Here is a 19,889-nt window from a genome sequence, read left to right on the forward strand (position 1 = left end):
CCTGGTCCCCAGCTCAGAGCACTCAGTGCCACAATCTGAGCCCTTCCATGGACACCCCCAGGGCTGGGCACTGCAAACCTCCCTGGGCAGCCCCTGCCAAGGCCTGAGCCCCCTTTGCATGGGGAAATTCCTGCAGTGCCCACCCTGAGCCTGCCCTGGCCCAGCCTGAGGCCGTTCCCTCTGCTCCTGTCCCTGTTCCCGGCTGTGCCCTCCTGGCAGGAGCTGTGCAGAGCCACAAGGGCCCCCTGAGCCTCCTTTGCTCCAGGCTGAGCCCCTGCCCAGCTCCCTCAGCCCCTCCTGGGGCTCCAGCCCCTGCCCAGCTCCCTCAGCCCCTCCTGGGGCTCCAGCCCCTTCCCTGGACACTCTGCAGCCCCTCAGGGTCTCTCCTGTCACGAGGTGCCCCAGCAGTGGCAGCACAGGGACAGTCACTGCCCTGCTCCTGCTGGTCACCTGCTGCTGCTGACACACCCGGGTGGCAGCGGCCTCTGGCACACCTGGGTCCGTGTTCAGATTGTCACCAGCACCCCCAGGGCCTTTCCCAGCTTTCCAGGCTCTGTCCCAGCCTGGAGCTGCTGGGGGCTGTGGTGACCCAGGGCAGGACCCTGCATTTCACCCTGCTCCCAACCCCCTTGGCCTTGCACAGGTGCTCCAGGGGCCTTGCACAAGTCCAACAGCAGACACCCAATCCTGCTCCAGGAGGACAAAAAGCATGAAATGCTTCCAGCTCTCCTGTACTTCACAGTGCAACAGCCCAAACCCATCTGTCCCATGGTCAATGGCCACTTCACACCTCACACACTGCAGAGGAGCCTCTCAGCAGCTCTGAACCAAACACATCCACGGGGATTTTCCAGCCCCTCGAGCAGCTCACTGATGTCAGGCAGCCACCTCACACAGGACAACTGCACTTTCTTTCCTTTTAAATACGATTAGACAGCCTCAGCATCGCAAAACTCAGTGACAACAACTCAGAAGCAAATGTTTTCCTTGTCCCAAAGCTACCCAGACACCAGCCCCTGTCCATGTCTGGAACATTTCTGAATGGATGGAGCTGCACCAGACAGGCACCAAGCACAATTCCAGCAGCTGGGGATGCTCTGTGTGCTGGGACCTGCTGCTCACCCCAGCACCCCACAAACCTAGGCAGACATTTTTCCCCATCTCCAAGCCCCTTGCACACACCCCATCACAGATTTAAGTTCTCCAAGTTATCTCGTGCAGAAGAGCAAAGACTGAGATGCTCATCACAGACATCACCAAAGATCCACAGGTCTGGAACAGCCTGGAGAGAGTGGAGGAACAACCCCACACAGGGACAGGGACTGAGCCCCTCCTGCTCCAGCTCTGCACCCCAAACAGGCCCTGGTGTCACCCCTGGGGTAAAAAACTGCAACACAGCAAAGAGGTCATAAAGACCTTCCAGGGCTGGAGCCCCTCTGGAGCCAGGCTGGGAGAGCTGGGGGTGCTGCCCTGGAGAGGAGAAGGCTCCAGGGAGAGCTCAGAGCCCTTGCAGGGCCTGCAGGGGCTCCAGGAGAGCTGCAGAGGGACTGGGGCCAAGGATGGAGGCACAGGAGGCAGGGAATGGCTGCCAGTGGCAGAGGGCAGGGCTGGATGGGATCTTGGCAATTGGGAATTGTTCCCTGGCAGGGTGGGCAGGGGCTGGGCTGGAATTGCCAGAGCAGCTGGGGCTGCCCCTGGAGCCCTGGCAGTGCCCAAGGCCAGGCTGGACATTGGGGCTGGCAGCACCTGGCACAGTGGGAGGTGGCCCTGCCATGGCAGGGGTGGGATGGGATGGGATGAGCTTCAAGGTCCCTTCTGAACCAAGCCCCCTGAGATGCCAGGAAAGCACAGAATGCCAGGATCCCAAAGCTGCAGCAGCCCCAGAGCCCAGGAGCCAGGGCACTGCTGGGGCTGCAAAGTGCAGCTCATTGGAGCCCAGCAAAGGCAGGCCCCGGGGAATGGCACTTGTCAAAAGGGATTCTGCACTCAGGTCAATTAACAGCAGCCAGGGCCCCAAACTGTCCTTCTGATTACTAAACACGAGCTGAAGACCCAACAAATTAGCATGAAAACAACAGGGAATTTACCTTGCAGATTTCCAGGACTGTATTTTTTATTCTAGAATAATCCAAGGGGGGTTTTCATGCCCTGAGAGCGACCAGCAAAGCATGTGAATTGTAATTTTAGGTAAATATTAATGTCAACAGTGTGTGTTAATACTGCACCTTATATTAAGCAAATATGGTTGCTAAAATGACCTTTACATACAAATTCCAAGTGCAGGGCTGTATCACATTTCAGGTATCCCAGGGGATTGTACACCAGTTTTTTATATATTAAGGAATCCTCATTTATGTAGAATTTACATTCACCTGGGCAGACAGGCAGCCAAACTATCCAAGGCTAAATTTCACTCTCAACCCCAAAGGATTCTTTTTCTTTCTCCTTATCCAAGAGATGTTTCACAGGAAGCAAAAGGCAAGTGGAATTAAACAAAGAAATAAAACAATCTGGCATACAGGAGGGAAAAAAACCCAGAAAACTAATTAGAAATTTCTTTGGAGAAAAAGAATCTAAAAAATATTTGCTAAGAAATATTTGAGCTAAGAAATATTCTAGTGATGATCTAAAGTGTCTCTAAAAGTGCACTGTGAAGCTGGATTTATGATTTTTTATTTTAATGTTGAACATTAAACAGAGTAAATACCTGTATTTACTGGGGATGGCAGTGACTGAAGAGGGTTTATATGATCTGTTTCTGTTTCACAAAGCAAACCTCTGCCAGCCCCAGCTCTCCAGGTTCCCATTGCCACCCCCTGCTCCTCACCTGGCCCCATTCCCTGCTCCCAGCCCTCCCTCAGCCCAGGATCCACCTTCCCTCCCTCAACTGGAACATTTGTTCCCCCAGTTCCCCTCCTGGCCAGGAACTCCTGAAGCTGGAACATGCAAATGGATAATTTCAATCTTCCTTTGATCTGCACTCAATTACAGGGCCCAGTGCTGCCCTCAGCCCTGCAAACCAACCCCAGGGAATCCCACAGACCCTTCCACGAGGAATTCTGGCCTCAGCTCCTCTCTGCCACCCTGGCACACAAAGGCCTGGCCAGGGATGGGTGCTGGCACCACAAATGGTGGGGAGGACTCTCCTGCTGCTGCCTGAGCTCCTGCAGGGCCTGAGGAGCCTCCCAGGATTTCAGCTCTGCTGGGGGATCTCTCTTGTTCTGCTCCTCCACTGCTGCAGAGAAATGTGGGGAGTTGTGTCATTGTTGTATTTCTCTGCAGAGACAAATGTCCTGATTTCTCAGCCCTAAGATCCCACAATTCCAGACTCATTTGGGCTGGAAAGGACCTTAAAGCCCCTCTCACTCCACCCCTGCCATGGGCAGGAACTCCTCCCACTGTCCCAGGCTGCTCCAGTCTCTTTCCAACCTGCAAGATCCAACAGCATTTGTTTTGTTTGTGAGAAAACAAGATCCCAAGTTCTCCCTATTTGTACATGCCAGGTGCTTACCCAGAGCACCTTCAGAGTGTGATTATTGCTTGGATATTTATTTTTAACTCCTGTGCACTCTGCAAGTGGGAATGTAGTATTTCCATCCATTTAGCCTCTATATTTTAAGTCTTGCTCAATTTGCAATTAAAAAAATAAACAACAAAAAACTCCAACCAAACACTTCTTTAGTAAAACATCCCTCAAAAAAAAAGGCAACATTACTACAAGAACACCAGAACTGAGACAGGAAGAACAAAAATCATCAAAACCAAGAAACATCCTTAGAATGGAGAGGAGAAAACCAAAACCAAGAAACATCCTTAGAATGGAGAGGAGAAAACCAAACCCAAGAAACATCCTTAGAATGGAGAGGAGAAAACCAAACCCAAGAAACATCCTTAGAATGGAGAGGAGAAAACCAAAAGCTACAGCTGAATACTTTGATTTATGTACCCACGATTGTTAAAACTCTTTAAGTGAACTAAAGGTTTACAAATTACAGATGGAAACAAATCCTCCTTCAGCTGGGGGAGGCTGCTTGAGTTTGAACAGCTCACAGAGGAGGTTATTTCAAAAAGATGCCAGATCTGTGTGCAGTCAGACAATTTATAGCATCCAGGAGAGGGGAAATGCATTCCCCAGCTGCCAGCAAGGAAAGCATCACACACTCCTCAACAGGTCTGCACTGACAACCAGAGGCAGGGTTAAAATACCTTGTTCCATCAACTGATTACTGCCCTATTTTTAGCCTTCTCCCATAACAATAGTGGGTAAAGAAAGAATGTGAAGTCACAAGTATTAGACAGGATTAGGTGGTTTAACTACTATTTTTGTAGTAAAGGATTCATGGTTAGAATTGCTACTACCATTAGCACTGGAAGCAAAAAGCCATTGAAATTGCAGATTGGCTAATGCCTTCCCTGGCATGGGGCCAGGCTGATTAATGATTCAGGGGCCAGAAATAACTGCAGCAAAGGCAGCCTTGCAGAGGGGCTCTCCTTCCTTAGCTAATTATGTTTTTCCTCCCATTTTATCCACCCAGGGAAGCGCTTCATTAATGTGGAATTTAGGTTACCCTGCCATGTCTCAGGCACATATTGGGGTGCAGGATTCAAAAATACTGGATAAGGAAAGAAACAACCTTAGTTTTGTCCTGCTGGAGCTGGCAATCCCTTGGGAAAAGCATCTTCTGCACCCCAGGGATGTGCCTGGAGCCATGGGTCTGTGCAAGAGCTTGGGCCATGCTAAGATCTGACCTCGGGAGGCTTCTCCTTTTACCCCCAGCCCCACTCTGACCTTCCCAGGTTTAAATTCAGAGGGGAAAAGATGTGGAGAAGGGATGCAGCAGTGTTTAACTGCACCTCTGTCAGAAGAGATGAGAGTGGCCTCACACCACCCTGACAGGGACTCACTGAGGTTTAGCAACAGTCGAGTTTCACCCCAGAATGAAAGTCTGAACCAGGCAAGAAGCAAAGCCAGATGTTCCCAATAAAAACAACTGCCCTGGAACAGAAGTTATCCCTAACAAAGGCAGGAGTAACAGGAGAGCTGAGAGCAGCTCCTTGCCGGGAGGGAGCAGCATCACATGGCAGCAGCACAAAGGAGTGTTTGTTCAGCCTGACATCAGCACTCAGGGAAAACAGCCTGGAAATCATCCCTGATACACCTAAGAGGGAGGGAGTTCTCTGAGCCAGGCAGGCCAGAGACAATGCCCTGCTACAGCTCTTCATGGAGATTTCTGATCAGCAGCTGGAATTTGTGGCAGTTCACGAGGAACAGGCGGCTGGGGATGGATTGGGGTGGCTGGGGAGGGACTGTGGGGCTCAGATCTACTGTAAAGCTTCACCCATCTGCAAAAATGCTCCCAGGATCACAACCTGCTCTGCAGAAGCACAAGGAGGTCACAGCAACTCAGCAAACCACAAATGAGCTGCTAAGGGGAGAGCAAAGCTGGGGAGAGGAGAGGAGAAAACAAGCAGGACAAGTTCTGTAATAAACCTCTTTTCAAAGCACACTTATACAAGATACCCACTGAAATACCTGAAGTCTTCTGGAAGCACTGAATTTGCAAATTCAGTAATGTGAAAGTGGTTTTGCTCCTCCTGAGTGAGCACCATGACAAGGAAGCAGAGCAGAACAGCAACACCCACAGAGAAATCCCAACACCAGCACACACTTGGGCAAGCCCAGCTGGACAATCTTATCTGTAGCTGCCCATCAGGAACAGTAAAATCCATGGATTTGGAAGAAGCAGAGTCTCAGAGTATCTTTCTGAATGTTTCAGAGTGTTTTCTGTCCCCAGCATATCACAAGGATTTTCCAACCTGAAATATCCAACTAAGCCAATCTACTCATGCCCCTTCTACCTCAGGAGAAATTTTCAGGGAGCAACACAAAGCAGAAAACCAAATTAAATGTTCCAGTTCCCCTCCCAAGCTACCCCTCCACTATGGAGAAATCTCTGTGAAACAGATCAGCCAAACCAGACATTTCATTTCAGCAAGGAATTGTGTTTCAAATTACCTGGGTATCAAATTAGCACAGCCCTTTCAGTGTCAGGGAAAGGAAAGCCCTGAGCACTTCACTGGGACACAAGGAAGTTCCCATGAAAACTCAACAGGTTTAATGAAACAGAGAGCAGAAACCACCTTCAAGGGCTGAGCCACAGGTGCTGTCACACGGTTTGTGTGACAAGGGACTCACTCCATGCTGACAACCCCAGTACAGACAACACATCCCATTATGTGGAGCACATATCCACAGGCACATCAGAAATCATGGAATGTTTGGTTGCAAGAGACCCCAAATCCCAGCTCATTCCACCCCTGCCATGGGCAGGGACACCTTTCACTGTCCCAGGTTGCTCCAACCTGGCCTTGGACATATCCAGGGATGGGGCAAAATCTCTGTCCTAAGAGTAAAGCATCACTTAGCCAGGATTTCCCTTTGGAAGAACAAACACCAGGGCTGCCTTTGCTTCCAGGACCTTTTTAGAGGCTCTTGCCACGAATTTCAGACAAGCTCTGGCCACAGTGCCTGCCAGCAGCACCCAGCATTGGCAAACATGCTCAGATCCAGCTGCTCCCAGGACAGGAAGGGGCCTGGCTGGAGGAGCTGTGCCCCACGAGGGCAGAATTACCAGAATTACCTCCTGCCTCCGCTTGGATCCAGCTCCCAGTGAAGAACTCACATGGTCACACTGCCAAAAGGCAAAACTGAGCAGAAAGCCCCGTCCCAGCCCTGTTGTGCTGACTATTCTTCACCAACTCCATGTGAAAAATTCCCCACATTCAACAAGACCATCCCTGCAGAGTTCTATTGTCTCCAATTATTAATTAAACATGCTCTGAGAGAAAGCAAATGCCTAAAATCATTTGCTTCTACCAAGCAACTCCCACACTACCCGAGTGCAATTCCAGTGACTGCAATTCCAGAGGGACACACCACAGAACTCTCCCTTCACTCCAGTTCAGGCACACACACACACACACACACCAGCCACAGGACACCCCAGCCAAGAAAACCCAGCCAATTTTCCTAAAAACCTGCTCAGTGTTGATAACTTGTCCCAGCTGAATATCCCGAGTGTCTTTGCACTGCCCCAGGAGCAGCAGAGGCTGTTTGGGTTTGGGAGGAGATCTGTGCAACCTTTCATAACCAAGGCAGACCCAAGCCAGGCCATTCCTCACCTGGAGCCATCCTGTGCCTCCCTACGTGATGTCCTGATCCCTGCCCGTGGTTTGGCAGGATAAACAGCCCACAAACAAACACTCTCCTGCAGCCAGGGTAACACTGCCCAACACCAACCAGGCAGCAGACAGCCCAAACCTGCTCACTCCAATATTAAAATTACTGGGGACCCTGAACCTCAGCCTCACCCTGCTGCTTTCTGTGGATAAAAAGAGAAAAAACTGCAGGTCAGTGTCTTCCATAGAAGTTTGGTGATTAAGGATCTGGAGCTGCAAACAGCTGAGATTTTGCTCGAGAGACCAAGTTAGGAAATCAAAAGGCTGACCCCAGCATCACTTCAGTGTCTGCAGGGACAAAGAAGACATTATCAGCAGAAGTTTTTGTGTGGATGGTGAAGCTTTGACACCTACATTTGTGAAATGACAGGGGCATCTTTAATTGTTTCATTTTACATAAAAACCTGGCCCCAAACACACCTTCCAGAGAAGGGCAAAATGCAACAGGAAAAAAAAGTTTCTAAGCAAAACACAAACAGACACAGCACTTTCCTGCTGCTCACAAGGAGAGCACACCACAGGAAGGAGCTTCTGTCCTCCCTTCCTTGGGAGGAACTTTTCCTTGAGCCATCCCTGCTAAAGCCACTCTCAGCCCAATTCCCAGAGCTTCCAGGAGGAACAGCACAATGAAACCCATGGGAAGTCAGGGGACTGCAGCTCAGGTGTGACTCAGAGCACTCCTGGCTGTTTAATGCCACCATGAAATGTCATCATTGGTAAAAGCCACTGCAGTGTTATCACCAACAGACACACGTCTGTCTACACACTCAACAACAAGAATCTGGGATTCAACAATTAAAATCCTTCTACCTTTAATCACGACCTCCCAAGCTCTAGGCAGACATTAACCTATATTAGCCTATAATTATTTTTTTCCTGACTTCCCATTATCTTTTAGCTACTGAGTTTCCTAACCAGTCTTCAAGGTTGGGCCCTCCCTAAACCATCTCTGAAAGTCTAAAATGAGAAGTACAGCAATAAAAGTGCATCCATAAGAAAGAGAGTCAGGAGACATCCCTAATGATTCCCTACCTCCCTGCATGTCCCAGCACTTCCTGCCACTTCTGTTCTTGCAGGCCAAATTCAATTCTACCCCAGCTAAACCCAAACTGAATTAAATCATTCTGCATGCATAAGATTAGTCCTTGCTCCAAGGAATTTATAATTTAAGCAGCAGATGTGGAGGTGGCCAAGAAGTCAAGAAGAATGGCAGTGCTAGGATTACACATATCCTGCATTCTGCTTCCCAGGAGCAAAACCCTGAGGCAAGCAGAGAACCATGGAAAAAGAGGGATGGAGCAGCAAACTCTGATAAAAGTGCCCATCAATCACTGGAGCACCAATGTCAAACAAGACTGAGGAGAACAGGGTTAGTGCCCCACCTCAGAGCTGACCTGGAAGAAATTAGACACAAAGATTGCTTGGAGATGAGCACTGAATGCAAAAACACTGGAACTACAGCTGTACCCCATTTATCAGAGTGTAAAAGCAGCAGGAAGCAGAGCAGATAAAAACCCCGACGTTAATTCTGGCCTGGTGGGTATTTCCTGAGCCTCAGCTCACAGAACTCACAGGGGAAACTGAGAGCATCACACAGAATCATCTGTGAGCTCCATCCTCTGTCCACACAACCTTCTCACCACTGTCCACTCTCACAACAGAAACTGGATTTGAAAAGTTCATTTAAACTAGCATAAGTTAATGAGCTTTCCTTTCATTAAGTGGTTATTTATTAGGATCATTCCATTCCACAAGTTACTGAAGAAAACCAAGCTGAGCAACACTTCTGCTGACAACAGGACAAGCCTCTGGAACAGGCAGGATTCTGTTGTTTGAGTGAAAGTTTAAGTCTTTCCATTATTAAATAAATAAAAGTTCAAATACCAGCAGAGTTTTTAATGACTGCGAGCTTGGAGTGCCCTGTCCCCACCCCCCTTATCTCCAGAGAGTTTTGTTGTCTTTGCTTTCAGGGATTTGCAGTAAAAGGAGGATGAAAGTGTGAGCTGGAGGAAAAGAGGATTGAGAATTTATGACATCATTTTAATTCATGAAGTCATTTTGCCACAAAACGCCCAAACAATAGCAGGCCCTGCCCAGGCATCTCCACCCCAAGACTCCGTGGCTGCTTTGATTTGAAAAACCTACAAGTTTGCAGGAAGAAATTCTTGCTTATGGTTTCCTTCAGAACTTAAAACATTAAGATCTCTGGCACTGATGTCTCTTGAAGAAAGTTTTACAGTTAGTGACTGAAAACTTGGATAATAAACAGAAAAATTACATCTGTTTCAATGAAGTTATTTCTTCTGAATTGATACCCAAATACTACATTTCTCCATAAAGGAGTAACAACATTTTTCTAGCTCTTTAGCTCATATTGCAGTATTTTATGTGATTTTTCTTCCAGAACAAATTAACAGGGCACTTGGGTTTATTTCTTTGTTGATGTACACACTGCCTTCGGTGAGGCTGCAAAATTCCCTGCAATGTTTGCTTTTAAATGCTCTGGTTGGCAACACATCCCCTGGGGAGGCACAGCAGAGGAGCCAGGGCTTGGCCGCTTTGATTCCAGAAACTGGAGGCAAGAGATGTTCACAGAGGTTGCAAAAGCTTTGTGTCTGCTGCCCTGGCAATATTTGTGGGGATCATTCTGCTTTAAAATGTGCTTACACTTGGGTTCTGCTGCCTCGGAGAGGAAGCACTCGTGTGTCTTTGATGAGTGAGCTACAGGTCACAGACAGAGTGGAGTGAGTCAGCCACTCATTTAACTGCAGCACGAGTGACAATGCAACTGCTGAAAGGACTTCTAGTAAACAGCACTAGCACACAGCCTGGCCCACCACCCCTCTAGAGACTGAGTGGCCCTAAGAAGGTCCTAAAACCACTGCTTGATGACACTCTTAAAGCTGCTCTTCTCAGTTCAGCCACACTCCTCATCACCACCTTCCTCTGTACATGATAACCATAAAAACCCAACCCCTAAGCAAAGAAACCCAGTCAAACATACTACCAGCAACTTCCACTCCTGTGTTTTCCAATATTGGGAATGGTAAAAGCCCAACCTACATGCATTGGCAGTTTTGTAATACCATTACATAAGAATTATTTAACTACAGCAACAGATTTGAAAAGCAGCAGCAGCAGCAGTCACGGCTATGCTGGTTCACACATCAGAAAAAAAAAATCAATAAAGGGAGTGATGAATTTTGTAAACATGCATTCAACTGTGACAGGGAGTGGATTGGGATTTGGGATTTCAACATCCTCAAGAGCAGAAACCTTTCAACTCAGAGCTACCAGGGCACCGCCACCCTGAAAAGAGAAAACAAACAGCACCACTGTGGCCACTCCACCAGAACCAGCTCCAGCTTTAGAAGAGCACCATGAAAAGCATCTCTGAGAAGGCTGCAGGCTGAGTTGGGAAAGCTGGGAGTGGTTCTCTACCTGATGCTCTGCATGGATGTTGTCCCCGGTGGGCCAGCGGTGTTTGCTGTTGTTGTAGCCGCCGCCGCCGCTGCCTCCTCCCCCGAGCTGCTCCCCGTGCTGCCTCTGGAAGAAATAATCCACCATGGCGTCGTCCTGGGAGCGCCCCGCCACTCCTATGGATCCGGGCACGGGGCTGGAGTGTGTCCCTGCTGCAAGGGCCTGGTTTGCAGCTGGCTGTGGCTGAGCCTGCGAGCCTGTGCCAGATGTCAGTACCACAGGCATGGTGGGGTTGGCTGTGTCTTGAGCGTGCTGCTTCAGGTGGGGGCTGAACGAGTCCTGCCACAGAACTGCTTTTCTCTTCAAAACGCACGCTACGCTCATTCCACCAACACCTGCAGGGGCACATGGGGGAAAGAGAGGGGAAAGAGACATGAAATCCTCCCAGCTGCAGCTTTGAGCATTAAATAACACACCCATCTTGTGACTGGCAGGGGAACATCGCCGTGGCAAAAGTGACTCCTCCAACACTCACTCACTCTGTGAACCCAGCAGCCAGAACAGCACCGAAAATGCACAGAGATCCCACTGAAAATGCACAGAAATCCCACTGAAAATGCACAGAGATCCCACTGAAAATGCACAGATCCCACTGAAAACACACAGAGATCCCGCCAAAAACCCACGGGGATCCCGCCGAAAACCCACGGGGATCCCAACGAAAACCCACACGGATCCCAACGAAAACCCACAGGGATCCCAAACGAAAACCCACAGGGATCCCAATGAAAACCCACGGGGATCCCAACGAAAACCCACGGGGATCCCAACGAAAACCCACGGGGATCCCAACGAAAACCCACGGGGATCCCAACGAAAACCCACGGGGATCCCAACGAAAACCCACGGGGATCCCGCCCGAAAACCCACAGGGATCCCACTTTCTGTGCAGCACGGGCTTAGCAGGAGGCACAGGATGCCCATGGAGCAGCAGCACAATGGCAATTTCTGCCAGGGATGACACATGACTGGAAAACTGCTGGGGAAAAGCCCCCCAAAAACCCATGGAAGGCAGTGACACCAGAACCTGCTGTGTCCATTTACACCAGGCAAAAGGGGCCTGGTCTCCCATCCATATAACAATCAAGGCCCCCTGTATCCCAAAGGATTCCCTCAGTCATGCAAAGCAGCAAAGCAACAGTTTGGTTTGGTTTTTGTTTGGTTTTTGTTTTTCAATGCAAACTTAAAATCCCGGATTTCTGCTCGTACAGCTCAGTACAGCTCACAGAGCCCAAACACCGCGTGTGCCCTCCCTGCTAACTCAGGAGTGTGCTCAGGAGGCAGTAAAACCCATGGACATGCTTTTTGCAATTCCCTAGAGAAAGAACAGCAAACCTGGGACCTGGGATCTCAGCAGAACTTTCCAGAGCAGCACAGCCAGCACTGCTGGTCCTGCTGTGGATGGCACTGGGGGAAATTTGGACAACTCCAAAAGGCTTTCAGTGCCCAGAGCACTGACCACCCCAGTAAAATACCCCAATAAATTAAATAACTCAAATGTTTTACATGCATCCAAATGATCTGTGAGCAGGACGAAAACCTGCACATTAAGCTGACAGCAACTCACTAACTTCCTTTTCCCCAAATATTTTGATAACATTCCAGCAGCACAAAACCACAGAAGTTTGTTTGTTATTTTAAGGCAGGACTATCAGAGCAATAGAGACACTACAGGTGTGAACAGCAAAGCGTTTTCCCCCCATTATGTAATGCTCACACAACAAGCCAAATTCATTTTTAAAGGCATGGGATAGTCTGAATTAATCTTCATTTAAAAGATCAACAGTTTATCACCTGAGGTACCTAAATGCAGCCCCACAGAGTTCTGAGGATGAAACTGGGGCGGTGGAGCCCTGAGAAGCTCCTGGCAGAGCAGCCCCAGGATGTTCCACTGCTGTACCTTGGTGGCTGCAGAGCTTGGCCCTGCTCCTGCCAGCGCCTCCAAGGGCCTGAAAGGCAGCTCTGTTCCCTCCCTGCTCCTCGTAGTAGCCCTGAACAACACTCTACTACACACAACTTCCAAGAACAATTTACTAACGGTGGGGAGACCAAAATAAAAAATCTGAGTCCTGTCTTTGATCCAACTTTGTCAGGTTTGCCCCACGAGTCGAGCATGGGGTTAATGCTGAGAGGAAAATGACTCTGAAAACTGCAGAGATCAGGTTGTTTTAATTGCACCTCCAACATAATTCGGTGCTGCACACACACAGCCCCCAGGGCCACTCTGCAGGGCTTTTTATACACTCACAACTTAAATACCAGGGACATCCAACAGGACTCACTCCTCCAGCTTTCAGAGTCTGGAAATCACCACCTTCCCCACATACTTGAAAAAACACTGAAAATACGATATGACTAAATCTTGACTGATTTTGAGACTACAATTCAGTTTAATGGGATTTTCCTCTTAACTTCCCTTTAGCAAACAATATCAAAATCCATCAGTAACATCCCATGAAGCACTCAAGCTCCTCCATGGAAAAAGAACGAAAAATTAAGTAATTAATGGTAAGAAATTCATTTATCATCAAACTGAGGTGGGTATTAGCTGCAGCAATGAAATCTGAGCCGCCCCTTGAAAGGAAGTTACAAGTTATCTCAGGGCAGACTGTAAAAAAAAAAAACAAACAAAGGAAGACACTATGAATCCCCACCAAAAAATTCCCAGTATCTATAGATTGTGACAAGCCCATTTCCAGTGAGAAACAAGGTACAAAGTTGCACTGCCACAGTCTTTGCTCCTTCAAAAGGCTGCAGCCACTAATTAATTTCTGAGTTAACAAAGGTGTTATAAAAATCAAGAGGGTCCAGAAAATCTCAGTCAATGGATTAAGGAGAGGCTGCTCCCAGGCGCTTCCTCTCTGGGCTGCTCCAAACACGAGCGGAAAACTTGGCAAAGGCGACATTTTGCAAGGGAGCAAAGGGGAAGGGAGCATTGTGGGTAGTTCAAGTTTAGTTCCAAGCCGTGTTTTTATGGGAATGCCGCGATCGAGGCAGCAGCGGGACAGCTGAATCCTGTCATTCAAAGCTCCCGGAGCGCCGGGAACACGGGCAGTCACCTACACAGGCACTGCAAAGCCGCAGCTGCTCGGGGCCTCCAGAGCCTCTCGCATTCCCAAACTCTCCCTGAACACAGAGGATCAACTTTTCCCAGGTGAAACCCCGGCTTTGCAAACAAAGGCTTCCACGCTGCTCCACCGCGCTCGGGGCAGGCGGCTCTGCTCTTCCCTGCGTGAAAACGCGGTGGGGAAACGAGCTGCTTGCTCCGTGTTGTCACCGCAGGCAGAACACTGCAGATTATGGGACGTTCCACAAACAACAAAAAACTTCGGAGGAATCTCCCTGCGAGTTTGAAGTACCGCTGGTGACAACACTGAATAAAGGAGCTTTAATCCACACAGAGCCCGGCTCCACAGCCAGATCCTCCCGGCTCTGGTTCCGTATTACCCCTCAAAATCACAGATTATTACAAAATTAACACGATGTAAAACGATCGTTCCAAAAAAGTTCAACCCCAAAGCGGAGGAGTTTGGGTTGGGTGGGTTTTTTTTGGAAAGTTCCACTGGAAATGAAAGCAGAGCCATTGTTTGAGAGCTGTGTGGCCTAGCAGAACTTTTAACGTTATCCCTGTGTTTTCGTGAAAACCTGGGGAGCCGCAGCACTGAATTCCTGACCCATCGGATTCCCAAAACCAGCACTGAAACACAAAAGGACCCACGGTCCCCCTTTCCCCCACCTCCATCCCTCTTAATAAAGGAAATTCCTTACTCATGATCTGCCTAATAAAATCTCTGCTCCGAACAAAGTTATTAAACATTGACCAAAGCAAACAACAACAATAACAACAACAAAAATAATCAGAGCATTTCTCAGGTTGGGCCGAGAGGCTCTTAAAATTCCAACTTTGCAGCTCACAAGGGCCGAGGCTGTCGTTATGTGAGCACGAGATAAAAACAAGGGGGGAGAAAAACCCCACACAAACACAAAACCCCCAGGGTCACCCAGCACATCGGAAAGGATTGTCTGCTTTTTCCCTCCCTCCCTCTGCCAGCCCCGACCCTCTCCCCTTCCAGGGACCCCCAGAGCCGCCGAAACCCCCCCAAAATCGGGGGGAAAGGAACCCAACCACCCCCGGAGCCCTGGGGGCAACAAAGCGGGGCCTCGGCCGGAGCGACAGAGGCTCCCGGGATTGAAGGCCCGGGACAAGGGGGAGCCCCCCCCGGGCTCAAACCCGTCCAGGAGCAAGGGCAGACCCTCCCCAGGAGAAGGGGGAGCCCCACAGACCGAGGGGCAGCCCCCGGCGGGCCGGGCCCGGGCCAAGGCGGCTGAGGGCTGGGATGGGCCCGCGCCCCCCCAACAATAACCCCCGTCCCCGTTACCGGAGCGCCCGCGGGGCCGCGCTCGGGGCCCGGGGGTCCCCCCGCGCCCCCTCCCCGCTAACAATGGGCCCAGGCCGCGGCCCCGACAGGGAGCCGGGCGGGAGCGCCGGCGCAGCGCCCCCGCCGCCGCTCGCCTTCGGGGCGGCCTGGGGCCTCTCCTCCCGCTCCCCCCGCCAATATGCGCCCACCGGCGGGTCCGCGGGGGTCCGCGGCGCGGCGGGGCCGGCCCCGGGCCGGTACTCACGGGCGGAGCGCTCGGATGCAGACGGATGCCGGGCCCCCCCCGGCCGCTCGCCGCTGCCTCTCCCCGGCCGCTCACTCCGACAACATGGCGGCGCGGCGGGGCCGCGGCCGCGCTGCACCACGGGAAAGCGAGGCCGCTCCAGCGCCGCCGGGACGGGGCGGGAGGGACCGGGAAGGGCCGGGCCGGGACGGGACGGATCGGATCGGGATGGACCGGACCGAACCCGAGCCGGCCGGGACGTGCCCGGGCTGTGCCCCGACCCTGCCACACTGCCCAGGCTGGGGTCAGCCCGCAGCGCCCTCCCAGCGTGGCCCCTGCCCGGCCGGGGTGCGGGCACAGCCCCGCCTTCAGCCCCGCGCTGCCGCTGGCACCGCCACCGGCGCTCGCCGGGCTGGCGGGGATGAGCGCCCCCAGCCTGGGCTCCCTGATTTCCCCCCTACTCCGGGCATCCTGAACGCTCTGCACCCCGCAGCCTGGACATCCTGGAGCGCCCGAGTCCCCCCTGGACATCCCACAGCCCCCGACCCCCCCCCCGCCCCCCAGCCTTGTCACTCCCAGCTTGTGCACAGCGAGCCCCTCCAAGCCGGGACACCCTGAGCCCCCCCGGCTGGGCAACCTGGACACCCCAAGCCTCCCAGCCTGTGCACCCTGAGCACCCCCAAGCCTGGGCACCCCGATTGCTCCCCGTCCGAGCCCCCCCCAGCCTGGGCATCCTGAGCCCCCCAGCCTGAGCACCCCGATCCCCCCCAGCCTTGGCACTCCCAGCTGGTGCACACCGAGCCCCCCAAGCTGGGACACCCTAAGTGCCCCCAGCCCGGTCCCCCCCAGCCCCCAAAAGCGCTGATTCCCCTCCTGCCCCAGAACCGCACCGGGGGCACCGAGCGCCAGCTGCACGGCGGCGCCTCCTCACCCTCCACCAACACAAACACAATTTTGGGGCGCTTCTCCCTTGGTGCCTCCCCACATCCCCTGCCCACAAAGCCGGGGCTGCGGGGGAACTACAGCCCCCGGCGTGCGGAGCCCGGGCAGGGCAGGGCGGGCGGCGCTGGCCGCTGGGAGCGGTAGTTCTGCCCCGGCTCCTCCATGTTAAAGGGGCAGCCCGTGGGCAGCGCCTTTGTGCCCTCCTGTCCCTCTGCCTCTCCTGCCCCGCCGTGCTTCGCTCCCGGGGCCCTGGGGGGACGCTGAGCGCTTGATGCGCTTATGGAATATTTTCTCCCCGTCTTGGCGGGGCACGCAGGGAACCAGGAGGGAAGAGCCGGCGCTGGGGAGAGCTCGGGACGTGCCCGCACTTGCACGGAGGGAGAAGCGGCAGCTGCTCCCAAGGGCTCCGGCCGGCCGTGGGGCACAGAGCCCGCGGCGCGGGCGGGTCCCGCAGCCGCAGCTTTTGTGGGTTAGGAGGGTGCAAGAAATCACTTCAAGCCCGGGTTCTCGGTCATCAAAACACGTGAAAAGCTGGATCCAGCCGTGCCTTGCATCCATTTTCTGCTCGATGGGCTGCCGGGGTGACTGATGGGTGTTTCCATGACCTCACTGGCTCTTCCAGCGTGCACTCCCTGGTGGGGCAGTAGGGCCTCACCCCGACCCCCAAAACCCTGGGGAAACACGGCTTGAAGGGTTTGGTGTGGGTGCCCCAGGCCGGGCGTGACAGGACAGTCAAGATAAACAGTGAGCAAAGGTTTTCCCTGCCGAGGGTGGGTTTGGAGCCGAGCCTTGTGCAGACACCCAGAGGTGGCTCTGGCCAGCAGCAGCCTGGCTTGTGTGGCCTGGCCAAGCCCTGCTGAGGTAAACTCGGCTCTGTTGGGCTCGGCTCTGCTGGGCTTGGCTCTGCTGTGACACTGGGCATGGACCCAGGCATGGCTGAGAAGTGGACACGGCTCTGCTGGGTCATCCCTGAGGCTCCAGGGTCTTGAGTTCCCTGGAGAGGGGAAGGGGCTGGAGGAGGAGTCCTGTGAGGAGAGGCAGGGGGAGCTGGGCAGGGGCTGAGCCTGGAGCAAAGGAGGCTCAGGGGGGCCCTTGTGGCTCTGCACAGCTCCTGCCAGGAGGGGACAGCCAGGGGGTCGGGCTGTGCTCCCAGGGAACATGGCAGGAAATGGACTCAAGTGGTGCCAATGGAGGTTTCAATCAGGAAAAATTTGGATATCAGGCATTGGCACAGAAAGTGAAACCACAACCCCTGAAAGTGTTCAAAGAATATGCGAATGTGGCATTTGAGGATGTGGTTTAGTGGTGAACATGGCAGTGCTGGGTTAATGGTTGGACTGGATGATCTTAGAGGTGTTTTCCAGCAGCCCAAATATTTCCATGATTCTGTGGGGGCCCATGCAGTGTCCCCAAAATGCCAACTGTGTGGGCAAGGCCAGCCTCTCACTGGGGTAGAAATGTGAATGGTGGAACTGTGTCATCTGGGCACTGGACCAACTCAATCTGCCTGCACACCCTTCTCCTCTGGTTCCACCCTTCTCCTCTGGTTCCACCCATCTCCTGGGCACCCTGGGCTGGTGCAAGGCACCAGCAATGGCTCCTGGCTGACAAAGATTCGGGCTGCAAAGCCTGAGAGGTCAGGAGTTCATTCCCACACCATGTCCTCATTGGGGACAGGGGACTGGGGTGTCCCTGCAGTTCTGCACTTTTTCTGGCCACTTTTGGGGTATTGTACCTGCCAGCTGCCACCCTCAGCTCCCCACCAGGCTGTCCCTGAGCTGTCCTGCTGGCAGGGCCCTGGGGTCCCCAGCAGTGCTGTCCCTCTGCTGTGAGGCAGAGATAAGAGCTCTGCCAGGTGGGCTCAGCACACACCCAGGCTGCTTGCTGACACTGAGAACGTGCTTTCTGTTAATTATACCTGGGATAATTACAGTTATGCTGGTGTAATGAGAGGGGGAGGGAAGGAGTCCTGCTGGGGATGAAATGTGAGTGGTTCAAACCTTCATTTGCCGGTGAATTTTGCCGATTTAGGGAGAAGTCCTGCGGCTGTGAGGCTGAGGGGAGTTTGGGTCTCATCTCCAGCACTTCCGTCCCTCCCACAGCCTCTCCTGCCTCCCACCACTGCCATCCTCTCTTCTGCCTCAGACCTTGCCCAAGCTCCCAGCTTGTTGCCATCCATGGAAAAGTCTCCCACTGGGAGAACGTGCTGCTCCAAAAGCTTCAGAGCCAGAGTGAGAGGAACAGGCAGTGAAATAACTTCCACCTCCACAGGAAAAACCTTCTGGGGGTGGAAATGTCCTTCTGATCTTCCTTGCACCGTTGGCCACCAAGAGCTGCCCCAGCTGCCTGGCCCTGGCTGACCCCATACCAGTGCTGACAGAAGTTATCCTTGGATACATCTTCATCTGCAGAGGGAAAAAGGGACCTCCAGAGGGTGACTGTGTCCTCCCACCTCCGAATGTCTTGCTCCCTCTCTGCCCCACAGAAGGGGCTTCAATCCATGGTGAGCATCACTTTGAACAGCAAAATTCCACAATCCCATCAAATGGCCAAATCCAGACCCTCCTTCCCTGCTCTGCCCAGACGCTGTGCCCGGTGGCACGATGCCCAACACCACAGAATCTTCTCTTTGAAGGAGTCTAAGAGCAAACAAACCCAGCTCTGCTGCCGTGATTCATCCTCCTGGGAGCAGAGCTTCCCACAGCTCCACAAGGGAGACACCTGCACAGGACAGGGGGTTCACCAGGGACAAAAAACAGCTTGGGGGGCTCCTAAAAGTGGCTTCAGTGCTCCCCCAGGGAGGCCTGGCTGGCCTCAGCCTTGGGATATCCAATATTTTTATTTCAATGACAATTTGATGCCTGCAATTAAAAGCTAAATTGAAGGAAGGAGGATCTCCCTCTGTGTGGGGCACCAACATTTCCTTGGCCACCAGAAAAAAAAATTAAAAATTCACTGACTAACTCAATTTTTCCCAAGCCAAGCCAAAAACTGCTGAGGTCTTTATGCAGAATATTTTCAGAGTGTGCTGGCTTGACCAAAAAACCCTTGCAGAGCCAAGTGCATCATTGATTTGCATCACTGGGGCAGCATTTCGTCAAACCCAGTGCCTTGAGACACAAAACAATGACCAGCCCTGAGCTGGGCAGCTCCAGTGCTGCTCCAGAGCACATCCACTGCTCCAGACACCTGAAATCAGGGCCCTTCCCAGTGCCACCTCCATGGAAAGGCTTCCTGAGCTGGACCTGTTGTCAGCAGCAGCCAGGGAAGGTCCCTGGGCTCTGCAGCAGCTCTGAAACCCCTGCTTTCCACCAACACCTCTCACCCACGGGTTTCTTTCCACGCTCGTGTTGAGACACCCAGAGCAGATGGGTTGGTTTTTCTTCAGGAGTCCCAGCCAAGTGTCTAAAAGTGGCTGCTGAAATGTTGTGGTTATGGGAAGCTGCAGGGAGTTCTGGCTGTGGACCCACCTGGCAGCAGCAGGGTCTGAGAGTTTGGTGTTGGCTGCAGAGCTGCTTTTTCTTGTGAAAATACAGCCCCCAAAATTAAAGCTTTTAAGCAGCTCCCACCCACCAGCTGGGCTTAGGGCTGTGCATGGAGTCCCCAGTCCCTGGTGCAAGGACAAA

General features: G+C 52.5%; 1 protein-coding gene across 8 annotated transcripts in view; it reads right to left on the reverse strand.

Annotated features, from left to right (window-relative positions):
- Nucleotides 1-15,489, reverse strand: part of PUM1 (pumilio RNA binding family member 1) — a 94,461-nt gene extending 78,972 nt beyond the window's left edge. For 6 of the 8 annotated variants that reach the window (XM_071453510.1, XM_071453507.1, XM_071453509.1 and 3 more), the window contains exons 1-2: nt 15,343-15,489; nt 10,681-11,054 (exon numbers count right to left, since the gene is read on the reverse strand). In XM_071453510.1, the coding sequence (XP_071309611.1) occupies nt 10,681-11,043 (363 nt within the window). In that variant the 5' untranslated portion in view covers nt 11,044-11,054; nt 15,343-15,489. Of the gene's footprint in view, nt 1-10,680; nt 11,055-15,282 lie in introns of all 8 variants that reach the window. The other 2 variants (XM_071453504.1, XM_071453505.1) reach the window with 2 other exon arrangements.
- Between the last annotated feature and the right edge of the window lie 4,400 nt (nt 15,490-19,889).

Source organism: Agelaius tricolor, unplaced genomic scaffold (genome assembly GCF_023055355.1).
Source record: "Agelaius tricolor isolate 1412-34295 unplaced genomic scaffold, bAgeTri1.0.p SCAF_36, whole genome shotgun sequence".
NCBI lineage: Eukaryota > Metazoa > Chordata > Aves > Passeriformes > Icteridae > Agelaius > Agelaius tricolor.